The 24077-nt window shown below is 37.9% G+C and overlaps 1 protein-coding gene and 1 pseudogene across 1 annotated transcript; one reads left to right on the plus strand and one right to left on the minus strand.

Annotated features, from left to right (window-relative positions):
- Nucleotides 1-51: 51 nt before the first annotated feature.
- On the minus strand, nucleotides 52-23517 carry Acsm4 (acyl-CoA synthetase medium chain family member 4). Its single transcript, XM_020184178.2, has 14 exons — nucleotides 23234-23517; nucleotides 19588-19837; nucleotides 16886-17096; nucleotides 13391-13598; nucleotides 10152-10295; nucleotides 9124-9280; nucleotides 7442-7521; nucleotides 5747-5870; nucleotides 4383-4463; nucleotides 4131-4232; nucleotides 3553-3680; nucleotides 3354-3453; nucleotides 1589-1708; nucleotides 52-460 (listed from the first exon to the last, which is right to left on the minus strand). Exons 2-14 carry the CDS (start codon nucleotides 19786-19788, stop codon nucleotides 374-376), a joined length of 1743 nt encoding a protein of 580 aa, XP_020039767.1. The 5' UTR covers nucleotides 19789-19837; nucleotides 23234-23517; the 3' UTR covers nucleotides 52-373.
- LOC141418673 (U6 spliceosomal RNA) lies at nucleotides 5331-5444 on the plus strand (annotated as a pseudogene).
- Nucleotides 23518-24077: the final 560 nt, after the last annotated feature.

Below are 24077 nucleotides of genomic sequence, written 5' to 3' on the forward strand. Positions count from 1 at the left end.
ATGTTAAGCCAAAAAAATTCCATCTTGAACATTTCTCTTAGAATAGCCTTTATCTTTATTTTGAATCAATCATGACAAGATAATGAAACAAAGTATCATTATATGCTGTTCTTTTCTAAGTAATCATTTGATTCCTGCTATTTTAAAACACCACAAATCATTACCTTTGTCACTTTGGTCAAAACAGTATTCTTCTCAAATATGTTTAGATTTTTATTTCTTTATTTTTTTGACTAAGTACAAAACAAAAACTCAGTTGAATTTTCAACCAGGAGAAATCTTAAAACATTTTAAGAACGTAGTCACTGAATTATCAGGAAGCAAGAACTAAAGCAGCTGTGTTACTACTCAATCCCTCTGTGTTCTTATGCAGCTATGCTCGTCCCCATTCTTGTTTTCTTAACATGTTGCGTTTGATTTTCCCAGTGATTGTCTTTGGGAGTTCTTGAACAAATTCCACCTAATTGACAGAAAAATGAGACATTTTGACTTAACCCAACTGCCAATACAGTAGGAGAAACTCAGGCTGAATTTTAGGTCTGGAGATTGTCTTAGTCTAAGCTCATTTAATTTTGTGGGTACCAGAAACTGGTATGTTCCTATAGTAAGGACAACAGTGTAATTCCATCATACTGTTTTTTAGTACAGATTCACTTATGTGCTTTGCCAGAAGAAAATAATCCCTTTGCCCCTTGATTTCCCCTATCTAGACCTAGGCCTCTTTTGCCTCATGGGAAATGGAAGTTATACCTAAATTCAAAATGAAAAGAAGTTCTTGGCATTGGAGCTTTTTAGAGCTGGCACATGAAGGTTCTGAGGGAAATTTTAGGGATGGTTTATGGATATAAATTTTTCCCTTTGTGCCCTGAATTGACCATAAAATTTTGTCTTTTTTACCCCCTTTTTCAAGATGAGTCTATGTATTTTAAAATGCTCTGAAAACTTTTCTGAACATCAAACAGTTACTGATTTAGTTAGTCAGATGAAGAAATTGTTAAAATGGTCAAATTATTAGGTTGAAATTAACTACATTTTGGCTGAAATGATGCCAACTGAAAAGGAGAAGGTCAGACAGTATCAACCATTAGGCCTCCAGAGCTAGAAGGAAACTATAGTACCATCTCTGTCTTCATACAGAATTGTTCTTAAATTCTCCTTTGAAGGTTTCAGGAAAGATCCCATAGTTTCTTTGGATACTATCTTCCACCTGAGAAATAAATTAGGTTACCTGATATTTAAAGGCAGGCACTTTGAATTAACAGGGGTATTAAGGCTAAGATTACTGGATAGATGGATCAGATGCCATCCCTAAAAATAAGGCACCTGGTAATTTTATGCCACCATTCCCCTTCCCTATATGAAATGGGACTAATTAGTCCTATAAAGATCCTTAGGATTTTAGAGTTGATAAAAAAAAGTTCTAGTTTATCAAGCATTTGTAGTGCCCTAGTGTAAGACATACAAGCAAAATTCTCAGGGCTAAATAAGCTGAAAAGACAACTTCTACCTACTATAAAGTCAAAATCCAATAAACTACATTTACTGGGTTAGACCCTAATTTGGTAACATAAACTTAACTTGTACTTGCCTTTCTTGGATATTTGTAAGGAGCAGTTGATTTTTTCACATGATCCTGAAGCTCACGCATTAGCTTCTCAGGGTTGGATGATTTGAAGGGTGCAGATAAGACAACAAAAGCTTTCACCACCTGAACAAAAAAGTCAATATGTATTGCTACATTTGTTTTTCAGACATATGAAGGGTTTGGAACCAATGTTGAACACAAGCACTGACTGTTAATAGGGGCTTGAATGATGACTGCCAATGCCAAAGATCACCTCTGAACAAAGCTTGGGTACAGTTGTAAAATCAGGTTTTGAGATCCAATTCCAGATAAATGGACTGTGAATGTGAGGAGGGCCAAGATCTATTTATATGTTGCATGTACTTAACATTTCATTCTGACCCATCCTATTTATTATGCAGGCATTACTTGATTGGCAGATGACTACTTATGCTATCAAACCTATACTGTCTGAAGCATGTTGCAGTGGGACAAATGTTGGTTCTGGAGAATATAGTTTGAAGGGGTGTGCGGTAGGCCTTATGGAGAAAGGACAGTGTATCAGGAAGGATTAACCCATCTCTAGAGGTATTATTTGCCTTGTAATTTTGCTTCTGTATAATGTGTTTAAAGCAATTGCATACTAACTGAGGTTCGTAAGCATAGTTTAAGCAATTAGTTACTCATACATTGATACTAATTGGTGCTTACTTCTGGTGTTCAGCTGAAATCAGTTATATTGAGAGACTGAGAATATGGTGGCACTTGCATATTTTGGAGATTAGATTGAGAGTGGAGGGAGTGTACCATGTCCTTGCAGGTCACTGGGATGTGAGAGGGAGGCACAGAAAGACGTGGGAGGAAGCTGATAGGCGCACTTTGAAACTTGTCCAGTTGCTGAGTTGGCAGGAAAATTCCATGAGGAAAGGGGGATTAGAACATAGGGCTTCCTCTTAGAACTAAGAGGAACTGTCGTTGCCTGACTTTCCTTTTATTAGGTTTAAATAGGCTCCTGGGGCTTATTTGGGAACTTGGCCATAATCTTTTTGCATTGTTTCTGTGAGAAAGTGTATTCTAAGCTCCATGACAATTGTACAGACAGTGAAATCTGATGCTTTTGCTTATGCAGTTATGCTTAAGCATAACTGTTTCTCCTTTTTAATAATAGCATCCAAGCTTTTCCTATGGGATATTATCCTAACTTCTCTCTGGTAAACTCGACATCAGCCCTTACCTCTGATGACAGGCATATGATTCCCTGGACTACATTGGCTAGAGATGTGGTCTAAGGCAAATGAGATCTTGGGAGTTACTTGATTATTTGGTTCTATTGGGGTTTGAACTTAGGGCCCCACTCTTGTTAGACAGGTGTTCTTCCACTTGAGCCATACGCCTAGCCTGAGAGTTATTTGAAATCGTTGAGAACTTTCTCCTTCCCTGGAAATGTGGGAAGGAGTCTGTAATTTGTTACTATCAAGGGGAGACAACGTAAAGAATAACAGAGCCAGACATGAAGAAAGACTAACTTCACACATATGCTTGGATGCGTTTGTAACTCTCTTGTATGACACCCCCCGTCCAAGCTTTTATTTATAGCTTAAAAGTCAATTTGAGTTGAGTTTCTTGGCACCAAAAAAATTCTTATCCTCTTTGGGACATAAATCACTTGTAAAGTTGATTGCCTAGTATACATTTTTGCCATATGTGTACCTCAGTCTTTACCATGGTAAAATATGGACAGAACATGAAAATGCAAAATTGTTGCTTTAGTTAACGACATTCATTGTACCTCTCCTCGGATTGGATCTGGACTACTGACAACAGCTGATTCAACAACTGCTGGGTGCTCTATCAGTGCACTCTCCACTTCAAATGGCCCAATACGGTACCTGCAGAGGAAAAGAAGCCTCTGATCACTATACTCCTCAAGTAGAAGACCTCATGCCCCTGGCAAGCCATTGCTTTCTAAGAGTGGCAAATGGACAAACCCAGAGGATATAATGACATCATCAGCTCTGCCGACAAACCAGAAATACCCATCACTGTCCATAACTCCTCTGTCTCCAGTGACATAAAAATTTCCTCTTACTGTGGCAGCAGTTTTCTCTGGATTGTTCTAGGAATCAAAGATGACATTTGAAGATTAATTTGGACAGAATAGAGACAAGCGTGGGGCACCCATTAAGTGACTCGCACATTACAAATCTTACTTCCAAAAGAATTTTTTTTTCATCATGGTGGTTCTTAGCATTAAAATATAGAAGGTCTAAAAGAGTATAATAAAAAAGAAGTCTCTCTTCCCTCTCTTGTGCCATTCTGTATCATTCTTCTCCCCCAACCTGTCCACTTTTCCTTTCTGAGGACAACCACTACAACTGGTTTCTTATACTTGGATTTTAATCTTTACAGTACTCTTAGGTGACAGGTGATCTTCTCCACTTTTATAGCTGATAGAATAAACTGGAATTTGTTACTTGCCCAAGGTTATAAAGCAAGACATGGTGAATATGAAATTTGGACCCATGTTGGTATTAAAGTATGACTAGCACTTTCTACATTTTCATACCACATATTCAGAGAAGAAACAGAAGGGCCATGTAGACTTTAGTTTGAGAGCAATTTCTCCTTCTTTGCCAGGTGGAAGGATATTTCCATTTTCATCTATAACCTAGAATGAAATAAACAGTTTATATTCTGATGTTTTTCTTTTCATAGAATGAATGTGAGTTGTGAGTAGTTTTAAGAATAGCAGAAAACTAAAGTGTTCTAAAATGTTCTGTCTTCTTTCTTCAACCAGTTAGGCATTTTCTCAACTTACCTGGACATCGTATGGTATTACTCCTTTCCCCATGGAGCCTGGTTTAATTTCCTGTCCTTTCTGATTGGCACAAATTATTCCCTATTGAGAAGACAGGTATCATATAAGTATGTAGAAATTAATTTTCTTTCTGTTTTGCAGTACTGGGGATTGAACCCAGCACCTTGTTCATGCTAGTGGTTCTACCACTGAGTTATCCTGATGATGAAACTTAAGATTCTGCTTTGACTGATTTTCCCAGTATTATAAAAGACCATCTTTGGAAGCATGTTATTTTAGAGCAGCAATTCTTCAACTTGTGAGTGTATCAGAATCACCTGGAGTATTGCTAAGACACATTCTGTGGGCTTCATCTCTGAGTTTCTGATTCAGTTTGGCATGGGATCTGAGCATTTGCCTTGCTACCAAATTTCCAGATGATAGTGATGCTGCTTGTTTGAGGATTACAACTTGAACTCTACTTCTCTTAGACTGTACTATGTACACCTTTGAATAAATTCCAAGAGTCAGAGGGTCTTTTTCCAGGTCAATAGATAAACAAGCAGCCCAGTTCTAAATCTCACCAACCCCCAACACTTTTGAGATTTCTGTGTGGGGAGGAGGGAAGAATGTTGAAAAATCACAATTCCCCTTCAGCCAAACCTAACTGAGTTATTCACAACTTTTGGTAACTATTGGCAAGCAAGTTTCGAGCATGAATGGGGTGCTTCAGGGGCTCAGTCCTGGGGCTGAAAGGCCCCAATATATAGTCAATTCTACATATCTGCAGGTTTTACATCCTTGGATTCAACCAGCAGAGGATTGGAAATCTGAAAAAACATTGTGTCTGTACTGAACATGTACAAGAATTTTTTCATGTCATTAATTCCTAAACAATATAGCACAGCAGCTATTTAACATATCATATGAGGCGCTATAAGTAATCTAGAGATGATTTAAATTATATGGGTGCTCATTTCAGCAGCACATATACTAAAATTGGAATGATACAGAGAACATTAACATTAGGGTTAGCCTCCACTCAAGGATGACATACAAATTTGTGAAGCATTCCATATTTGAAAGAAGGGGGTACGGTGGGGATGAGGGGGCATTAGAAAGAGTAACAGAGGGGGTGAATATGATCAGAGTACATTATATATGTATGTATGGAAATACTACAATGAAACCCTGCACATTATACAGTTAATATGTGCTACTGAGGAAAAGCGTATGGGAGGATATGCTAAGGTTGTATACAAATGCTGTGTCATAAGGGACTGGAACATCTGAGGATTTTGGTATCCTCTGTGGTCTTAGAATTAATCTCCCATGGCTACAGAGGGACAACTGTTCTAAACTTAAATTTCGCCCTTTAAATTTACCACTTCTGTCTGTCCATAGCCTTCATACAAATCCAGCCCAGTTTGCATCTTCCACTGTTCTAGCACCTCAGCGTTGAGTGGCTCTCCACCGGTCACGCAGTGCCGCAGCTTCTTGAATTTATATCTGGAAAGACAAGAGTTGCGTGGGATCTTTAGGAGAGAAATCTGAGAGGCTTTCAATGTTAGATAATTAAGATGTTCAAGTGACAAACAAAAGAGCTAAGAGAGGCAAGTCTTAGGAAAGTTTGTTCACAAATATTTCTTGAACACCTACTATGTTGCCAGATACTGTTCTAGTCATGTGAGGCACGTCAGTGATAGAAACAAAGTTTTCTGCAGCAGTTTAGATTTTAGCAGGGTGAGGAGAACTTACGTAGTAAATAAGGAAAACGTAGACAAAAATGCTAATATAGATATTAAGTACTCATGAGATAAATGTAATAGTTTATGTTAATTGGGCTGTGGACTAGTAGTAAGGCTTTAGGAGCATTCTTAAAACCCTTGCAACATCTGTTTTACAGATGAGGAAACTGAGGCTCAGAGAAGTTAAAAAAAGTCCAAGACCTCCAAATAATAAAGGGTTGAGTTGGATGTTCTATACTGTGCTCTTACCACTTGTCAGGCTGATTTCTCCAAGGGCGTCACTTACATTGAATTCTTGCCACAATCCTGTGGAGTGGCTATTAATCTCTTATGGATGGGGTTGATGGAGGATTATCAATCAAGGTCATCTTGAGTGTTCAAGGTCACATGATTAGTAAATGGCAAAGCCCTGCCCATTTCGTTTTGGAGCTTGAGCTTTTAGCTGCTGGCATTACCGGACTCAGGTGAGAAAGCCTAGAACTACGCAGCTCTCATATGATGAGGTTCCAAATGGGCAGGAAGTTGTGGGTAGGTTACAAATTGTGGGTGTTCAAAGTAACCCTTAACTAGGTTTTGATTTACCTTTGAAATGTAAGCACGATGTTCACATTTTGAGGGCCTTGAAGAGTTGACACTGACTAGGAAAAGAGAAGATTCACATCTGCTTCATTCTATATCTTATGGCACTTTCTCTCCTGGGAATCCATACTTTGGTGGGAACGGAAGATGATCTAGCCTGCGTAACTCAAATTGTTTTTCTTTTCCTTTTGTTCTCATGTGCTGAATTGAGTTAATTATGTAAATATTTACTGAAACTCTACTGGGTGGGTAGCTGATTTGGCTAAATTGAATGCAACTTTCAAGTCATAAACTTTAAATGTGATTTTTTTTACTTTGTTTTGTTTTGAGGGAGTTGATTGTAAATGAGTTTTTCAAAAAGAGTAGTACTAAGAACAAGTTTTTTTAAGTGGGAGTTCTGGGATTGTAGTGCTCTGTCACTGGAAAATGCCCAATTCCCTCTAATGGATATCACAGTGGTTCTTAAACTGGGAGGCTATTTTGTCTTCCACTAGATTTAAGGCAATATCTAGGAACTTTTTTGACTGTCACAAATGAGAGAGGGAAGAAGAGAGGTGCCACTATCATCTAGTCATTGTGCTCTTCAATGTCGTACAGTGCATAGACCAGCCACTAGGACACAGAAAGTATTTGGTCCAGAACGTCAGTAGTGGTGACACAGAAATCCTGGGCTATCCTGTGCTGAAAGAGAAGCTTGGGATACTGGATGATGTCTTCTGTTTGTGGCTCAAATGGAGATTTCTACGCAAGTACCTCTTAAGGTCTTTTTGCACGAGCATCCGGTACACGGTGGGAGCACTGCACAGGGTCGTGATGGGATAAGTGGTAAGTGTCTGGAAGATGGAGAAAGAGACATGTTGAAGTGGTCAGTTAAAGGCCATGACTAAAGTTGGTGTCTATAACCTCTCATTACCTTCCATTAGTGTCTGTCCATTGTCACTGTTAGGAATAATAAAGCAAATATTTTTTAGAGTTGTCACTAGTGACTATATATCTGCTGGGGGTTTCCAGTTACTCGACAAAAATTTATATATGTTCAATAAACTGACATTCACTCGTTGAATTTGAGGACAACCTAAAGTACGAACTTTTTATTTTACCACAGAATTGCACATTTTTCATGGTGGAATCTTGTAACCCTCTGCCCATACATTCTCATGTAATAGTGACCCTGGATGTACAAGCTAACCTACTAGGACCTGTCCAGTGCCATTCTTATAAAGAACAGCAGTCCTTTTGAGTAGATTGAGTAAATGCAGAAGTAGGTATTTTTCAAGGCATTTTCTTTATGGTTTAAAATTTGCCGGGTACATTATACCCCCAGTTCCTTAAATCAAATAATAATCTAACAATCTTAAATCTAGAGGTGGTTTAGAGATCCTCTTTCTAGAGGAACAAGTTCCACTGTGTCACTTAATATATTGACAATTTGTATTAAATGTAATCATTTGAGAAAAGACTCCAACTATGTATTAAGACTATCTGGATTTCCACAGATTAAGAATAACTTTTAATCTGTAAGTGAGCATTTCTACTGTAAGTATCTGCTGCTTAGATTTTAATTATTTTTTTACCAAGTTTAATGAGGTTAAACTTAGTGAGGTTAACAAGTTAAATGAGGTTAACAAGTTTTGAAACTGCAAAGTGAACTGATCTTCAGTTCTGTAAACCTGATGGAGGGAACCCAGTTCTAATCTTACTCTTATGTTTTTCTTAAGACCCTTAAGCCATTATGTCAGACCAACTGGCAAAATAACAGAGTGAACCTTGCTTTTATTTACACGCAGGTGTAGTGTATATGTAATAATACATATTTTGTTATACTCAATTGATTTTTTTCATGGCTGAAAAATAATTGACCTGCATCACACTTTTCTAAGGGCTAAAGCTATCAGATATCTCAATCTACCCATGTATGGCTGCAAAGGAAGTGCATGGCTTCCAGAAGAGTGCATGCTTGCATCTGCAAATTAAAATGGGAAGCATAGGGTGGGGGCTGGGAGGATGGAAGGAGCTTTTCCAGGAGAAAGGTGAGCCCCCCAGGTCTCCTTTACCACAGGAGTCCAGATTGATCGATCAGCTATTGTCTTTTTTCCCCCCTGGATCAGAAACAAAATACTTGTTTAAACTTGAGACTTCTGTGACTTAGAACCAGGCTCCTAAATAGCCACAATTTAGTGACACTAGTAAGTGTTGAGGGATTTTTGAAGCAGCATTATGCATTTCCCACCCGAGAGTGTTGTGGGTGACCCCCCTCCACTCTGTTAAATATCTTCAGAAGCCAAGTCCCCAGAGACTTTCCTTAAAAAGGAATGGCTACCAGAGGCCCTCAAAGCACCCTGTATTCTAAGGAATCTTTTTATGTATTCTTTTTTGTGGTGTTGTGGGAGATGGGGCGAGCTCTAAAGATTACGTAATCAGAGATCAGTCCTTACATCCAGGAAGGTGTTAGTGTCAAACTGGGCCATCTGATGCACAAAAACACAGGCTCCCTGAAGCCAGGAAGAAAACACACTACCAATGGCAGCCTTGATCCAGCCTGTGTCAGACATGTTCCATATGATATCTGAAGATGTCAAGTCCAGCCAGTATCTAAATGATAGGGAAAAGCAACAAACAGAGCAAAAATAAATAAATCAAAAATTTTAAAAATCCAGAAAATCAAACAAACTGGTAACTTTGAGAAATGGCCTTGACTTTCTCATGGGTTACAGAAAAGGGTCAAAAGAAGCCCCAAGTCAAGGTGGGGAATTCTACATCCCACTATTCTTAGAGGAATTTTTCAGAATCCTATATGGTCTGAGAGTGAAGTGGGAGACTGGATTTGGCATGATTTTCTGAGTTCATCCTTTTTTTTTTTTTTGGTGGTGCTGGGGTTTGAACTCAGGACCTCACACTTACCACTTGCTAGGCAGGTGCTCTATCAGTTGAGCCACTCCACCCCCCCCCCTTGAGTTTGTCTTTTGATGCAGTAAACATTGGGCAAATATGATGTGCTAGGTACTGTTCTAATTGAGAGAGCAAGGTAGACTAGACTCTATGTTTATTTCAGGGAGACAGAAAGGGAATAATTACATAATAAAGTGATTTGAGTATATTAAAATACCATAATTTCAAGAAGTGATGAATGGTATGAGGAATATAAAACAGTAATGTGACAATTTTAGGTAGCTTTTCTTTTAGGAAGGCCCTTCTGGGTAGATAAATTTATCTGACAATGAGGAGATGGAACTAGAGATGCTGTTATGGGATTGAATCAAGGTCTAATACTAAATTCTTGCTCGATCTGTTGGTTAGATGTCACATTTACTGAGCTAGAGTGGGGCAGGGGCTTAAAGAATTCTGTTTTATAGATGTCATATGGGAAATATCTTATAGTCACTTAAGAAGAGGTGACAGTTGGATATACATTGGCAGCTCAGGAGAGAGTTTATAAAAAAACAAACTGAGTTTTACTCCCTACCTTCCACAAAGGGCATACCCAATGCCAAGGCTGCTCTGAGAGTGCTGAGCCATCTTAGGGGAGCCTGTGGTTCCACTGGTGAAATAAATGGCCATTGGTTCTTGACTTTCTGTCTGCACACAACTGTGTTCTTCAGAAGCAGATCTGCAAAATAGGGACCCCCAAGATGTTGGATGAAAATGTTAGATAAGTTTAACTCTGATATTTCTTTTGTTTTGGCGTTCTTGAAAGGAATTTTTCAAGAAACCTTAGAGGGACTTTGAAGATTAGTGCCAAGATTGAACAGCTCAAATCTTGCTTATCTCCCAAAGACCAAATAGATAGACAACTTTCAATATTAATAACAAAAGGAAATGCATTTATTTAAACATTTAATCCTAAGTGATTTTTAATCTATAAATTAAAAAAAATTTGCATTGAATCTTTACAAATGGATAGTAACTTTTCATTTTTTTACTTAAAGTTCTTTCAAAATTTCAAAAGTCCTTCAAACTTTTAAATAGTTTTGTTCAGTATCTTCATCTCTGACAAGCACAGCTATTTGCTTACCAAACAACTAGCTGTTCTTCTTCCTGAAGTAATAAAATCTGATTGTGTTCCGATACCAGGCAGTTGGATGGTTCAGGGGAGACTGTCTCTGTTTCACTCTGTTGAATTGTTGATTAACCTAAGGCAATCATGGTCATTCCTTCACTTGCCAGTGATTGGCTTAGGAATAGGCTCATGATACAGTTATGGTTAATGAAATGTAAGGCAAATATATTCTTGTTCTGAACAGAGTAATGAAGAAGGGACACTGTCTTCTCCTATGGAACTATCCTGTTTATAGTCTTTGAATATTGTGGTGCAAGTACAGGACATCTGGAACCACCTTAGGCATCATGCTGAGAATGGCATGATGAAAAATTACTGAATTGGTTTCCATGTTAACTTCATTGAGCCACTAAATTAACAGTTCTCAGGTTTTCCTACTTCTGCACTTATTTGTGAGATAATAAAAACTTTTTGTATTGTTTAGATCACTTTTATTTGGATTACTAAAGCCAAAAGCATTATTATTATATCCTTTTGGTGGTACTAGGGTTTGAACTTGGCATAATTTTTTTTTGTGGGACTGGGGTATGAACTCAGGACTTCATGCTTGCAAAGCAGGTGCTTTATACTTGAGCCACACCTCCAGTACCAAAAGCAGGATCCAAGGTCCTACAGAGTCACCTTAGTAAAAAGGACTATGGAAAAGAAAAACACCTGTCTGGTGTCTCGACTTCTTCCTCTTCCCATTAGAAATCTTCTGGAACATGTCCATGGCTTTGTCTTAGGGAGGCAGTAGAAGAGTGAAGAGTGCTTAAAATGAACTCCTGGAATAGGGCATAAAATCAGCCCTCATTATTGCTCTTCGATATTATCTGAGAAAGTGGACAACTGTTGGCTTAATTTTTAAAGAAATAATTCATGGCTATTTTGAAGTTATGACGTTCTAAAGTGGTTTGTTTGAAGTGAGGATTCCCTCCATCTTGAAAACCATCATCAAATATACAGATTTCAACTTGAAATTCATGTAAGTTTAGAGCCCCTTTTCTTTTGTGAATTTTGTGATTCCTTTATGATTTCCTGGAGACACAACAGAATGTTGCAAACTTGTTGGAGATAAGAGCCTCCAAAGTTAGGGTGCTCACTGCTTATGGAGTGTGTAAGATAGTTGGGATGGGAAGAAAATAGGAAAACTTCAAATTATATGTATTTAAAAAAATTTATCCTTTAAAATTTTTGTTTTGGGTATTTGTATAACATACAAAAATATATGGATATAATTTAAAAAATAAATAAATATATTTATTGGGGAATGTATTAAAATATGTTATTGATGGAAATGCATATTTACATAATGTAGATATCACTACTTTAGGAATCACTTCACTGTTGAATAATAATAACACTCATAATTACTTTAAAGTTATGAAAGTTATAATTACTCTTTATAGACTGATTACTAGGCATTATGTTAAGCATTTCTCATGCTTTATCACATCTGACTCTTCTATAGCCATATGAGCTAGATGCTATCATTATCTTCCCTTTATAAATAAGATACAGATAAATACAGAAATGTTATTTGACTCACATAAAGTTACACAGCTTACAAAAGACAGACAAGATTTTTTTTAAAAAAATAAGCTATTTAACACTTCCTTGAAAGATACCATTAATTATCATTTTATTAATTTCTTATAGCTTAGGAAGCACTTCCTCAGGTATTAGCTGTTTTAACAACACTGGATAAGTATAGTACAGTTATCTCCACTTTACAAATGAAGAAAACTGAGGTTAAGTGATCTGTTTCATTCATTCATTTATATATTCATAATGAATGAGTGACTCATTCATTTATTAAATATTTCTTAAGCACCCAGCTATGTGTTGTTAACTACTGGGGATGAAATGATTAAACAAGCAAACAAATGAACATAGCCTCTATTTTATTAGAATGTATAGTTTAGGCAGGGGTTGGTAAATTATGTCTATACAGGGCCAAATAGCAAATATTTTAGGATTTGTGGACCATATAAGTCTCTGTTACAAGTTCTCAACTCTGCTGTTGTAACATGAAATCAGCCATGGACAATATATAAACAAATGGGCATGGCTGTGTTCCAATAAAATTTTATTTACAAAAATGATGGGCTAGATTTGGCCTCTGATATCTACTCTAGAGGAAAAAAACAGAGTGAAATGACTGGATCTAGTAATTCATACGGTGATTCAGAGTGTTGTGAAGAAAACAAGAGAATGATGATAGAGTGGCTTGTAGTTCTACTCTTGTTAGTTTGTTCAGGAAAAGTCTCATTTACGATAAAACTTTGAGGAGAAATATGACAAGAAGAAGTGAAAAGGACTATGAAAAGGACTAGGGAAGGGCATTTCAGGCAGAGACAGCAAGGTGCAAAGGCCCTGAGCTAGGGAACATTTAAGGAATAAAAAGGAGAGTGTGGTAGATGTGGTCCAGGAGTTAGGCAAAGGCCAGGCCAGACAGCATACTCATCATAGGCCACAGGAGAAACCAGGAAAATGGGGCAGAACTGTAGCCCTTCCTTTTGCCTGTAAATCATTTTATTAGGTAATCCTTTTTTGGGAAGTAGCCCAGATCAACTCACAGTATTGCTTTGGACAAATAGATACCAAGATGTAGCTGTGATTTGTGCTGTTGCTGGTACTGCACATAGGCTGGGAAGAATACTCACTGAAATAGCTCCTGGAAGCTGAGCCACCCATGCCGGCTGTGTGGAGACACCAGCAGTTTGGTCTTCAGTTTGGGACACTCTGACACGATGGACTCCACTGCTGGAGCCACTTCCTCACTGGCCACAATACACTTGGCCTCAGATGCTTGTAACCGGTAGAGGATGTCTTTTGCCATCAGCTGGGTTGTTCCTGGCATGAAGACAAGCCCTGGGAAGGATAGAGGTTCCTGAACTGGACATAAATGTTGTCCAACCCTTAGATATAACCTTGTGGACTATGGGAAACTTGGGCTTTGGGCCTGAATCCAAACTTTGGTTGTTCTTGTCTTGGTTCCCAGGGATATCCCAGACTCTGATCACTGGGAGATTATTAGAACACTAGCTTTGGAGTCAGATAGACCCTGAGTATAATCCCGGCCAGGAAACTTACTAGCTTTGTGACTTTTATCTCTCTGTGCCTTCTTATCTGTGAAATGGGGATAATGGTGGTATCTGGCATACAGGAGACATTATACTGGCAGGCTATTATCATATACTGTTTTAGTGTAATGTCTGAATCATTATCATGTAACACTTAAATAGCACTTTACATCTTATGACACATTTTCACAAATATTATCTCATTCAGTCCTTTCAACTAATAGTCTCCAAAGTGAGTTATGTAAAATAATCTACTGGACATAAGAAAAGAAAACAATAGAACGTTAAAAAAATCATTGAGATACTAGAATTCTTTTTGTATGTTTTATAATAAATACTATATTATAGTGCAGTAGAACAATATAAGAAACTACTCAGATGGAAAGATGTGTGTCCCATGTTTTTACTGATATATTGTACCACCTGAAATGCTTGGAGACTACCATTGTAAGAAATCTTGGTAAGTCCATGCAGTTGTTGCTATTTGATGGAATATGAGATTTGGTTAGAGATGGTGAGTGACAGATCCAGCTCTCAGATCTCTGGATCGTAGTGGTGTGGCATCATTGAGGATTGCCTAGACTACTTCATGCTTAATGTGTTTTACTTTCTCACTTCATCGTAGACACTGGCCAGAGATAGGACTGATTTCAAAGTACCATTTCTTGGCTGGGGGCTGGTGGCTCATGCCTGTAATCCTAGCTACTTGGGAGACTGAGATTGGGAGGATCATGGTTTTAGACCAGTCTGGGCAAATAAATAGTTCATAAGACCCTGTGTCCAAGATAACCAGAGCAAAATGTACTGGAGGCATGGCTTAAGCGGTAGAGCATCTACTTTGCAAGTGTGAAGCCCTGAGTTCAAATCCCAGTCCCACCCCCCAAAAAACCAAAACCAAAACCAAACCAAACCAAACCAAAACAAAAAACCCAAAACCAAAACGACAAAGTGTCATTTCCTTAAGAGAAGGTCATAAATGGCAGAATTAGATGTGAGACAGAGAGAAGGTGCTTTGTACTTTCTAATGTGAATTAATGGGAAGAAAGTGGCATGTATATAATTCATTACCTATCAGTAATGAATTATATCACCACTACCTTTCATGGAGTACTCACTATATATGCCTGGTTTCTCACTTAGAATTAATCCCCATGTATGACAACTTGCAAAGTCAGTAATTGGCAGATCCAGAATTCAAAGATACATTTCACAGACTCCCAGGACTTCTGCTGTCAACATACTTATTGTTTTGGTGAGTTCCCTAAAGTCAGCTAAATAGGGAGATGTAAAGTTGGTTCTTAAGAAGAATTTATTTTGTTGAATGTATTTTAAAAGTCCTTAGATGTTATCTCTTCTTAAGAAAATGAATAAATGCATGAAGATAAGGAAGTTGATTAAGAAGACATTCTAGAATATCTCAGACTGTTCACTCAGTATTAAAATGTAAGATTACGTATCTTATGAACTACTCGTTCTTTTTTTGGTTTTTTTCAGTACTGGCATTTGAACCTAAGGCCTTACGCTTGCTAGGCAAATGCTATACCACTTGAGCCACACCATTTGTTCTCAATGGCTCACAAATAATTAGTCTCCTTAGTTCTCCAGCTTGAGGGCTGGGAGAATATTTCTTCTTGTTGATTTTAGACAGCAAATATCTTAGACTTTCCTGCATACACTTCATAGCAAAAACAAAATATTATGCCATGTGGTGTTGTACAAGTAATCTCAAAATTTACATGAAATATTTAATAATTCCAAGTTAGAAAACAGTATCTTCAGCTGCTTGCTTATTTAGTGTTTTGAGCATTAGGCTGTGTGTTTGTTTTTATTGTTATTCCATAAAGTGCACATATTCATTTAAATTATATTAAATACATATTTTTATTACAAAAAACACCCTAAATCTTTTCCCAAATCAAAGTGATTTCCCATTTACAAGTTTTTTATAATAAATGCAAAAATTTTATATTGCTTTTTTATTTGTTATATTGGTAGTAAGAGCATTTGTAGTGCAACTGTGAAATTCTTAATATTATATTAACATTGTTATTATCTATCCTTATTATAAATTACAATTTAGGTGATATCCCATCAAGTGGAGGTGCTAGAGTTTCAATCGCAATAAACACACCTCAGCTAAACTTATGTCTTAGCTAATAAATAAAATACATTTTTGATTTATAAATAATAATAAATCATAAATAATTTCTATTTGTCTCCATTTTTTACCACTATTAATGATATTGTAACAAACATCTTTCTGTTGTTTGCTATAGTAGTTTATCTTTTGGAGCAGAAATTGACAAACTTTTTTGGTAAAGGGCCAGATAATGAATAGTTTAGGCTTTGTGGGCCATATGATCTTTGTTTCAGTTAGCATTTTAGCAGTTATAGAACCAAAAGAGCCACAAACAATATGTAAATGAATGAGTATGGCTATATTCCAACAAAAATTTATTTATAAAAACAGGTGGCCAACTTGCAGACCTGGTTTGCTGATCCTTTCTCTAAAGGAGAAATTTTATATGAGGTACATTATATCACTACTTTGGGAGACAATGTGTAATTGAATATATTAATCTTGTTTGGAAAGAAGTGGAGGTTTTCCAACTGGAGTCCACAGTCAATCATTTTCTTACAAATTCTAGCATTCAAAAATTCCTTTTCTTCTTTCAGTATTTTCATGTCAGAGAGAATGCAAATACATTCAGAGAAGAAAATTCTGGGTCATTAGGTTGAATGTGTCATAATCCAGCACTGCAAAGAAGCATTGCTATCCTCATTTGCTTTTATAGAGCATTGTGTTTGAATCCTAATTGCATAGATTTTTATCTGTGTGACTTTTGCAGATGTAGCTTCTTTGAGCCTTGATTTCCTATTCTGAAAAATGGTTACCACAATAATCCTGACTCTTATGGTAGTTGTTAGTATTATCATATCACGATTTACATTAATTTCAGCTTTTCTGCCTTCTGTAAGCACAGCTTTAGTCAAAGCTAATACCCTGGAAAATGATCAAGATTCAGTCTCTTTGTGTTTCTGCACGATTTACAGATGATAAACATTGACACCGACCTGTTCGCATGCAAGCCACATTGATGAGCCACCATTCAGGGATTCTGGGTAGAATTACGGCCACTCGGTCTCCTCTCTGAAGGTTACAGGGTTTGGTGAGCACATTGGCGGCCTTTCTGGACAAGTAGCTCAGGTCTCTGAAGTTCCATTTCACCTCAGACCCTTGGCTATTTACCCACCACAGGGCTGGGTTGGCAGGTCTCTCCCCTGTCTGGCCAAGGACACATGGGAAAGAGAAGAGAAAGGACTATGATTTTGAAGTATCCCCCAGAGGTCCATGTGTTAAAGACTTTCTTCCCAGTCTGCTATTGAGGGGTGGTGGAACCTTTTGGAATTTGGGGCCTACTGGGAGGCAGTTAAGTCATTGGGGGATATTGGGATGTTGGTATAAGGATATTGGGACTCTGTTGCTTCCTCTCTCTCTTGCTCTTTTTGCTTCCCAGCTGCTGTGAGGTGAACAGGCCTCCTCTAGCATGCACTCCCCCCATGATGTACTGTGCTGTCACCAGCCCAAAGCAACAAGGCCAAGCATCCATTGACTACAACCTCTGAAACCATGAGGCAAAATAAATCATTCCTCCTTTTAAGCTGTTTATCTCAGGTATTTTGTCACACCAACAGAAAGCCGAACACAGAATGCTTATATCCTGCTTACCACATAAAAGGACATTTGCCATTACTCCTCATCATCCCCTGTTTCCATGCATTATAGTAACAGCACCCCAGTCTCTGGGGGAACTGCTCCTCTCCTGTTGATTACAGCCTTGGCACAATAGGGTACTTGTCTTTCTCTGATCAGTGGATGGGCATGTAACCAAAATTTGGGCCAATCAGATCTTTTCTCCTTGGACTTTGAATTTTCTGAGAAGAGCCAAAAGATAGAAAATGGTCACAGCAAAGCCTCCCTATGGACTCTTGGTGCTTATGTTCCCACCAGGGAGCTGTCCTGATTCCTGTCCTTACTGAGACAGACTCTCCAGCTTCCACTACAATTTTGTGATCTCTCCCATATTCCTCTAATGAATTTTATTGTTCTAACCAAATAACATAAAGGGATATACTAAGTTCGATTAGGAACCTGAGGTGTGGGTTTTATAAGTCATATGGAGCAGTTCATGGGCATCAATGGATTGATTTCTGGAGGAAGCTTCTCACCTATCATTCTACAAAATGAACCACCTGTACTGAGTAACCTTTTTACTTAATGTATTACCTCAAAAAAAATTACTCCCTTTTCATTCTGGAATACTTATTCTATCTTTCCTGGTTGGAAAATACTTCAAAGTCAAGTTTACTTTTCATTTCATCTGTAAGTCTCTTATGTTCCTCTTCTTTCCTTGTGCTCCTTCAGCCTTATATTTTTATTCCAGGTGCTGTGTGGTGTCATCTTACAAATGTGTCCTTATGCTGTGGATGTAGCGCAATAATATTAGGGACTTTGTTCATGTTCTTTTAGAGCTGTGTGCCCTTGGATAAGTAGTTTAATTTCTTTGAGGCTAAGTTCATTATCTACCCATGCCCCAAGATGGTTATGGTTTTTGATGAAATAGTATGTCAGTATTTCTCAATCTTTAGTCATTTGAGTGTCAGTATTTCTACCAGATCTGTCTATGTCTATCTGCACCTTTCTTTTTATTTGTTTTTACATTGACTCATTTGTAAATATTTACATAAAAAGGAAAATCCATTTAATTAGCACAACAATTGAAAAATCTGTACCACTTGCTTAAAATATTTTCGACTATAGAAATATATACAGTGAAAGCAAAACTATGCCCTAAATTTTATCTAAAGATTATCAGCTTCTTAGGCTAATGGAGTTGCTCAAGTGGTAGAGCGCCTGCCTTGCAAGCATGAGGCCCTGAGTTCAAACCCCTGTACCATCCCCTCTCCCTCCCAAAAAGATTAACAGCTTCATTTTTTTGTGGTAGGATCTTGGCTTGAACTCGGTATCTTCTTACCTCTGCTTCTTGAGTGCTGAGATCGCAGGTGTGTGTTACCATGCCTAGCTTAAAGATTACTGAATTCTAACTACTCTTTCTGTTCAGAAGAAAGTTTAGCAAGTGTTAGGTGTTAAAGACTCAATGACTTTCAAGGAAAACTTTCCCCATCTAATTCATAGGAAGAATTAACTTTAATGTTATTTAATACCTTGTAAATCTAGGACCTAACATCATCTTCTGAACCACATATCCTACACTGCATTTTGATAAGCACTGATAAATGAAATGCTTAGTATGTGCCTGGCATGGGGTGGTTAGTAAGCAGGCCCCTTGTATGGAGGCTATACTGTAAGATTCTAAGGCATGCTTGTTTTATTCTTCTCAACTTCTGATTCTCACCCAATTACTTCAATGCTTACTATATTTATAAAACCAAAGTTGAAATTCCTACCTCTTTGATAAGCCTGTAACTGTCCTGAACCTAAAGAGCTGTTGTGTGGGAGTTGGAAGACATAACTCTGTGAGCAACCACAGTGTGTGCAGAGGGAGTATGAAGGAAGAGATCAAAAAGGCTCCAGAGAAAGGCATATGTTGTTGAGTATCTAAGATCACTGGGGAGAGAGGAAAGACATCAGAAAACAGGAAACTAATGCAGGTAGAAGAACTGAATTGAAATTGACAAGTGTACCACAGAACAAGGGCATGGAAGACAGGGATAGGTGAGCACCAGGCTTCTAGTGGAAGTTGATCATCTTATACCTTCTCCTTTTGGGACCACTGATCCAGCACATCACTAGCAAAGTTAAAGTTCTTAGGCAACGACTTGTCACAGCGATTTATGGCTTCAAAGTCAGAAAGGGCAAGAGGCACCCAAAGCTGGTGATCTCTGTGGAAGTACCGGACAGACGACTTGGCGAACCAGATGAATTTGAATGTCCGGTAGTGGAAAAATATCTTCATGATTCCCACAGGACTTTGTCTACTGATACAGACCCAGAAGTACCACAGCCTGTGGGGAGAGATAGGTGGAGAGTGTCAGTCAGAGATTGGGAAGTGGACTTGTGGCTATGTGACCCCTGGTAAATTGAGGAACTTCTACATGCCATGCTTCTTCAGGGCTATTGCCTTTAGCAGGTGTACACACTTGGTCTCACTGCCACTGGACTCTCTCTTTTCATCCTGTCTGTGCCAGGTTAGCAACCCCCCCACCCTGTAACTATAGAATTGGCAAGGTTCCATCTTCTGTCCTCACCTCCTCAACAATGCTGCCTGAATTGGCATTCAAGGCCTGCCTCTGTCTGCTTCATACTCTGTTCTAATCATATCTGCTAATTCCTCTTCTTGAATTTCCTCTTCCAGTAACAGCAGCCCATTTACTTTTTGGGAATGTCCATTTCTACCACCAACATGTGGCCCGTCAGTCCCCTCGATTCTGTTTACCCTGCCCTCCTTTCTTCTTCAAACCTTCATTATAATTGGTCAGAAACCTTCATCAGAGTCCTGACTCAGACACTTCTTGTCAGTAAGGCTTTGGGAAAATTACTTATCTTCTTGCACCTCAATGTTCTCATCTGTAAAATGGGGAAATGTAATACCTCCCTCCTAGGCTTGTTATGAAGATTTAATAGGACAATATGTGTAAAATGCCTAGTTCATTATTTACTGTTACTTTTTGTGTTTTTTGGGTGGTACTGGGGTTAGGCAGGTGTTGTGTCATTTTTGTCTCTCCCTCAACCCTTTTTACTTTAGTTATTTTCAGGTAGAGTCTCATGTTTTTCCTTACTCACCCTTTCTGGACTTCCATCTGCAATCTAACTTTTTTCCCTGATTCCATAATCACTTCTTCCTTTGAAAGTTATTTCCATAACTTGCATCATAGTATTCATGTGACAGTTGTCTAGCTTGTTTTTATACATGTGTTCTGTCTCCCTAAACTACCTATGGTATGGGTAGAAGCTATGTAATAAATTCTTAGCGCTAAACATGACTCATAGTGACAAGAAAAGCCAATGTTCATGAAATCCTTGCTCTAAGCCAAGCACTTTACATGCCTGATATCATTCAACATTCATGGCAAACTTAAGAGGCTGGAGCTACTTTTATGTCCATTTGCAGAAGAAGCTCACGTAGACTAAAGGAACTTGCCCAGGATCATGCAGCTCATGGTGGCAGAGGCAATCTTTGAACTTCTATGACCTGACTTTAGAGACTGGCTACTCAACCGTCTGCTATTCAGTATCCTTTATGCTACCTTCTTCAATAAAGGGTTCTTGTAGACAGTGAACACCCTCATCCCCTACCCTTCAGTTCTATGTTGTTGATTTGCACGGAATGGAAAAGTTTGCAGATGTAAAGAGTGGCTGGGTCTACAGCATGGTGATAACAAATAAATAACAGAACAATCCTTTCATTGTTTCCAACCCCCTTTGCTGCTCAGAATATCTGGACAAGTCTATTTGGCATGAATATACAATTTACTCTAGTCCTGGAAGTAGTATGTCTGGTAGTGCTGTTGGTATTAAGCTCTTTGTTATGTTAAGCTAGAAAGAGGGATCATGTGTAGAAATCTCAGTGAATCCCATTAAAATGTACAATTAACATGTGTTAATAGTAATAATAAAAAAGAGAGCAAAAACATAAGAGATTATGCCTTATCTGGGCAATTTTCAGGAAATGTTGTGGAGGTATCACAAGTAAAAAAGGGAGGAAAAGGAGAAGCAGAGTAGGCCATTCTCATGATTTAGCATTTTCCAAAAGTGAGACCCCCATCCTTCTCCTAAAGCACAAACACATACATGTGCACATGCTGGAAACACACTCAAATCCACAGTTGTTTCTCTGAATGACATTTACAACTCTTTCCAAGCTGCTTAACCTTACCGGCTCTCATTTTCATCTGTGCCATGATAGTAATGATAATATCATCTTCACTAGCTAGTTGTGGGCCTTATGTGAATATATTTTTATGGTGTATGGTACATGGCTAGTACTCAATAAATGGTGCACATTAAAAATCAAACCTAGAGCTAGCAGCATGACTCAAGTGGTAGTGCTCCTGCATAGCAATCACAAAAAAATAAAATCTAAACACCACTCATGGGTGGAAGGCTTTAGCTGCTTTACCAAAAAATACAAACACTGTTGGATTGGAGCCTTTAACGTTTATTTCTGCTTGTCCTATTGCCATGTCACTATGTATCCTGTTGTCCTCAGGAATGACCTTAACTCCATTATTCAGAAGCATTCTAGATTTCTCTTCCATCATTTTAACCTTTCTTGGTCTCAGTTTAATGATGAACTGGAAAGACCCGGAATACCCTTACTTCCTAAGGAGAACAGCGAAAAGACCTAACAGCAGATAGATTTAATGCAACCCTCTTCTCCATTTCTTCCTCCAAAACAAAAGATGATGATTTTTCATGAACTGTTCTTATTTCCTATAATTCTATGAACAAAAATTCCATATCTTAATTAATTACTAAATCAACATATCAACAAATCTAAAATTACATATTGTAAATAGATTTGAACTGAACATACATTTTAGCATTTCATGTATTCTGTGCATAGAGTGATGTAGATATTGCATTTCCAAATATAATCACTAGTAATCTGTACTTAGATATTAGTAAGATTTTTTCAATTAACTTAAAAACATTTTTGACCATAACATTTCTTCTTTTCTATCTCTTTGATCTGCCATTGATTTTTAAGAATAGATTTGGCAGAGATAAGCCTTCAAGGAGACTACAAAACTCTGAGGGGCCACCATTTTGCATTGAATAGAGCCATTTCTTTACTTGGGACATTCATATGATTACAGGATCAAATCAGAGAGTTGCTGAGTATTTTAAGTTAAAACATTATCATTGTAGAAAGTTGCATATACACATGATAATGAAATATCTCCGGAAAATATCTTAAAAGTGAGAGTTCAGATAAGTCATTTCTAAAGTTTTAGTGATTTCCAGAGTGTTAAAAGAAACCAAAACTTAATGAGAAATCCGTAGCTGCTCACGTTAATGGCTCAAAGACAATGTGATATCTTGTTTAATTATCTCAGCAGCCTTTGAAGGCAGTATTTTATTTCACATATATACAATTTAGTATTCTGTAAATATGGTAACGGGGGCACCAAAGGGTAAGTAGTTTTCCAGAGGCCATTTATCTATCAAGAAGCAGAATTTTGAGCCCTACATTTGTTGTCTTCATGGCAGATGGAAAGAAATGCTGTCCCAGATTTTTTGCTACATTTCTACCAACCTTCATAAAGTAGGAGAACAGTTTAGCTGTCAAAGGGACAGTTATCTTGGCTTGGGTCTGCAATGATCCAATTATGGCAAGACAATATGCCTCTTTTCTGCTGCTGTGCAAGAGTCACTTGTACATTAATATATGCACCTACCTTACCAGAAAATGGTAGTATTGATCCAGAAAGGCCTTCAGCTCCTTCACAAAGACTCAGCTTTGTGTCTGCCAGAAAATCAGTTCCTTCCCTCCCTTCTTTTGGTGGTATCTATGCCATTGTGGCTCCAAGTCTCTGGTGTGCAGTTGGGAAGATCATAATCCCCTGGGAGGAGAGTTTTCGTTTCTCTGGACAACCTGTGGTTAAAGGGCCAGCAGCTTATAAGACACAGCTGTGAGAAGAGAAAGGAAATACAGAAGCCACCTCTCATGGTTCAGTGCCAAACAAAGGCTAAGCCTCAGCACATTAGCAGATTACTCTCATTCTTGGAGCTGATGATATTGAGATCCATACTGCTCAAGTGGACTGTTCCAGTGCTCTTGACAGGATTAACAAGTAGCCCAGGACATTGGCTCAATTACTGTGCTCCAAGCCTACCAAAGTAGTATAGCAAAAGGAATCACATCTGAACCCTCGACAAATAGATTTAGAAGAACCGATGAGAAGTCTTTCAAACTTCTGGCTTTTATTGAGTGTCAGTATGTGTCAGGAAATGTAAAAAAAATTTTGTCCCAATGTTATTTCATTTGGAAATCATCTTGAAACAATGTTACTGACTGATGTTTGGACAACTTTCACTTTACTTATTTTATTTTCTAAAAATATACATATGTACATGTTCTCTGTCATGAGCATACCTTACAACATTTTTATAATAAAAATTTATAAATTATTCCTAGTGAGCTTGAATATACAGTTATATCCTCAAATCTGTAAAAAATGCAATTTTATTTCTCCATAACAATACCATTACTTTCATTCTTGAATCTCCATTTTGCTCCAT

Source organism: Castor canadensis, chromosome 17, assembly GCF_047511655.1.
Source record: "Castor canadensis chromosome 17, mCasCan1.hap1v2, whole genome shotgun sequence".
Classification (NCBI taxonomy): domain Eukaryota; kingdom Metazoa; phylum Chordata; class Mammalia; order Rodentia; family Castoridae; genus Castor; species Castor canadensis.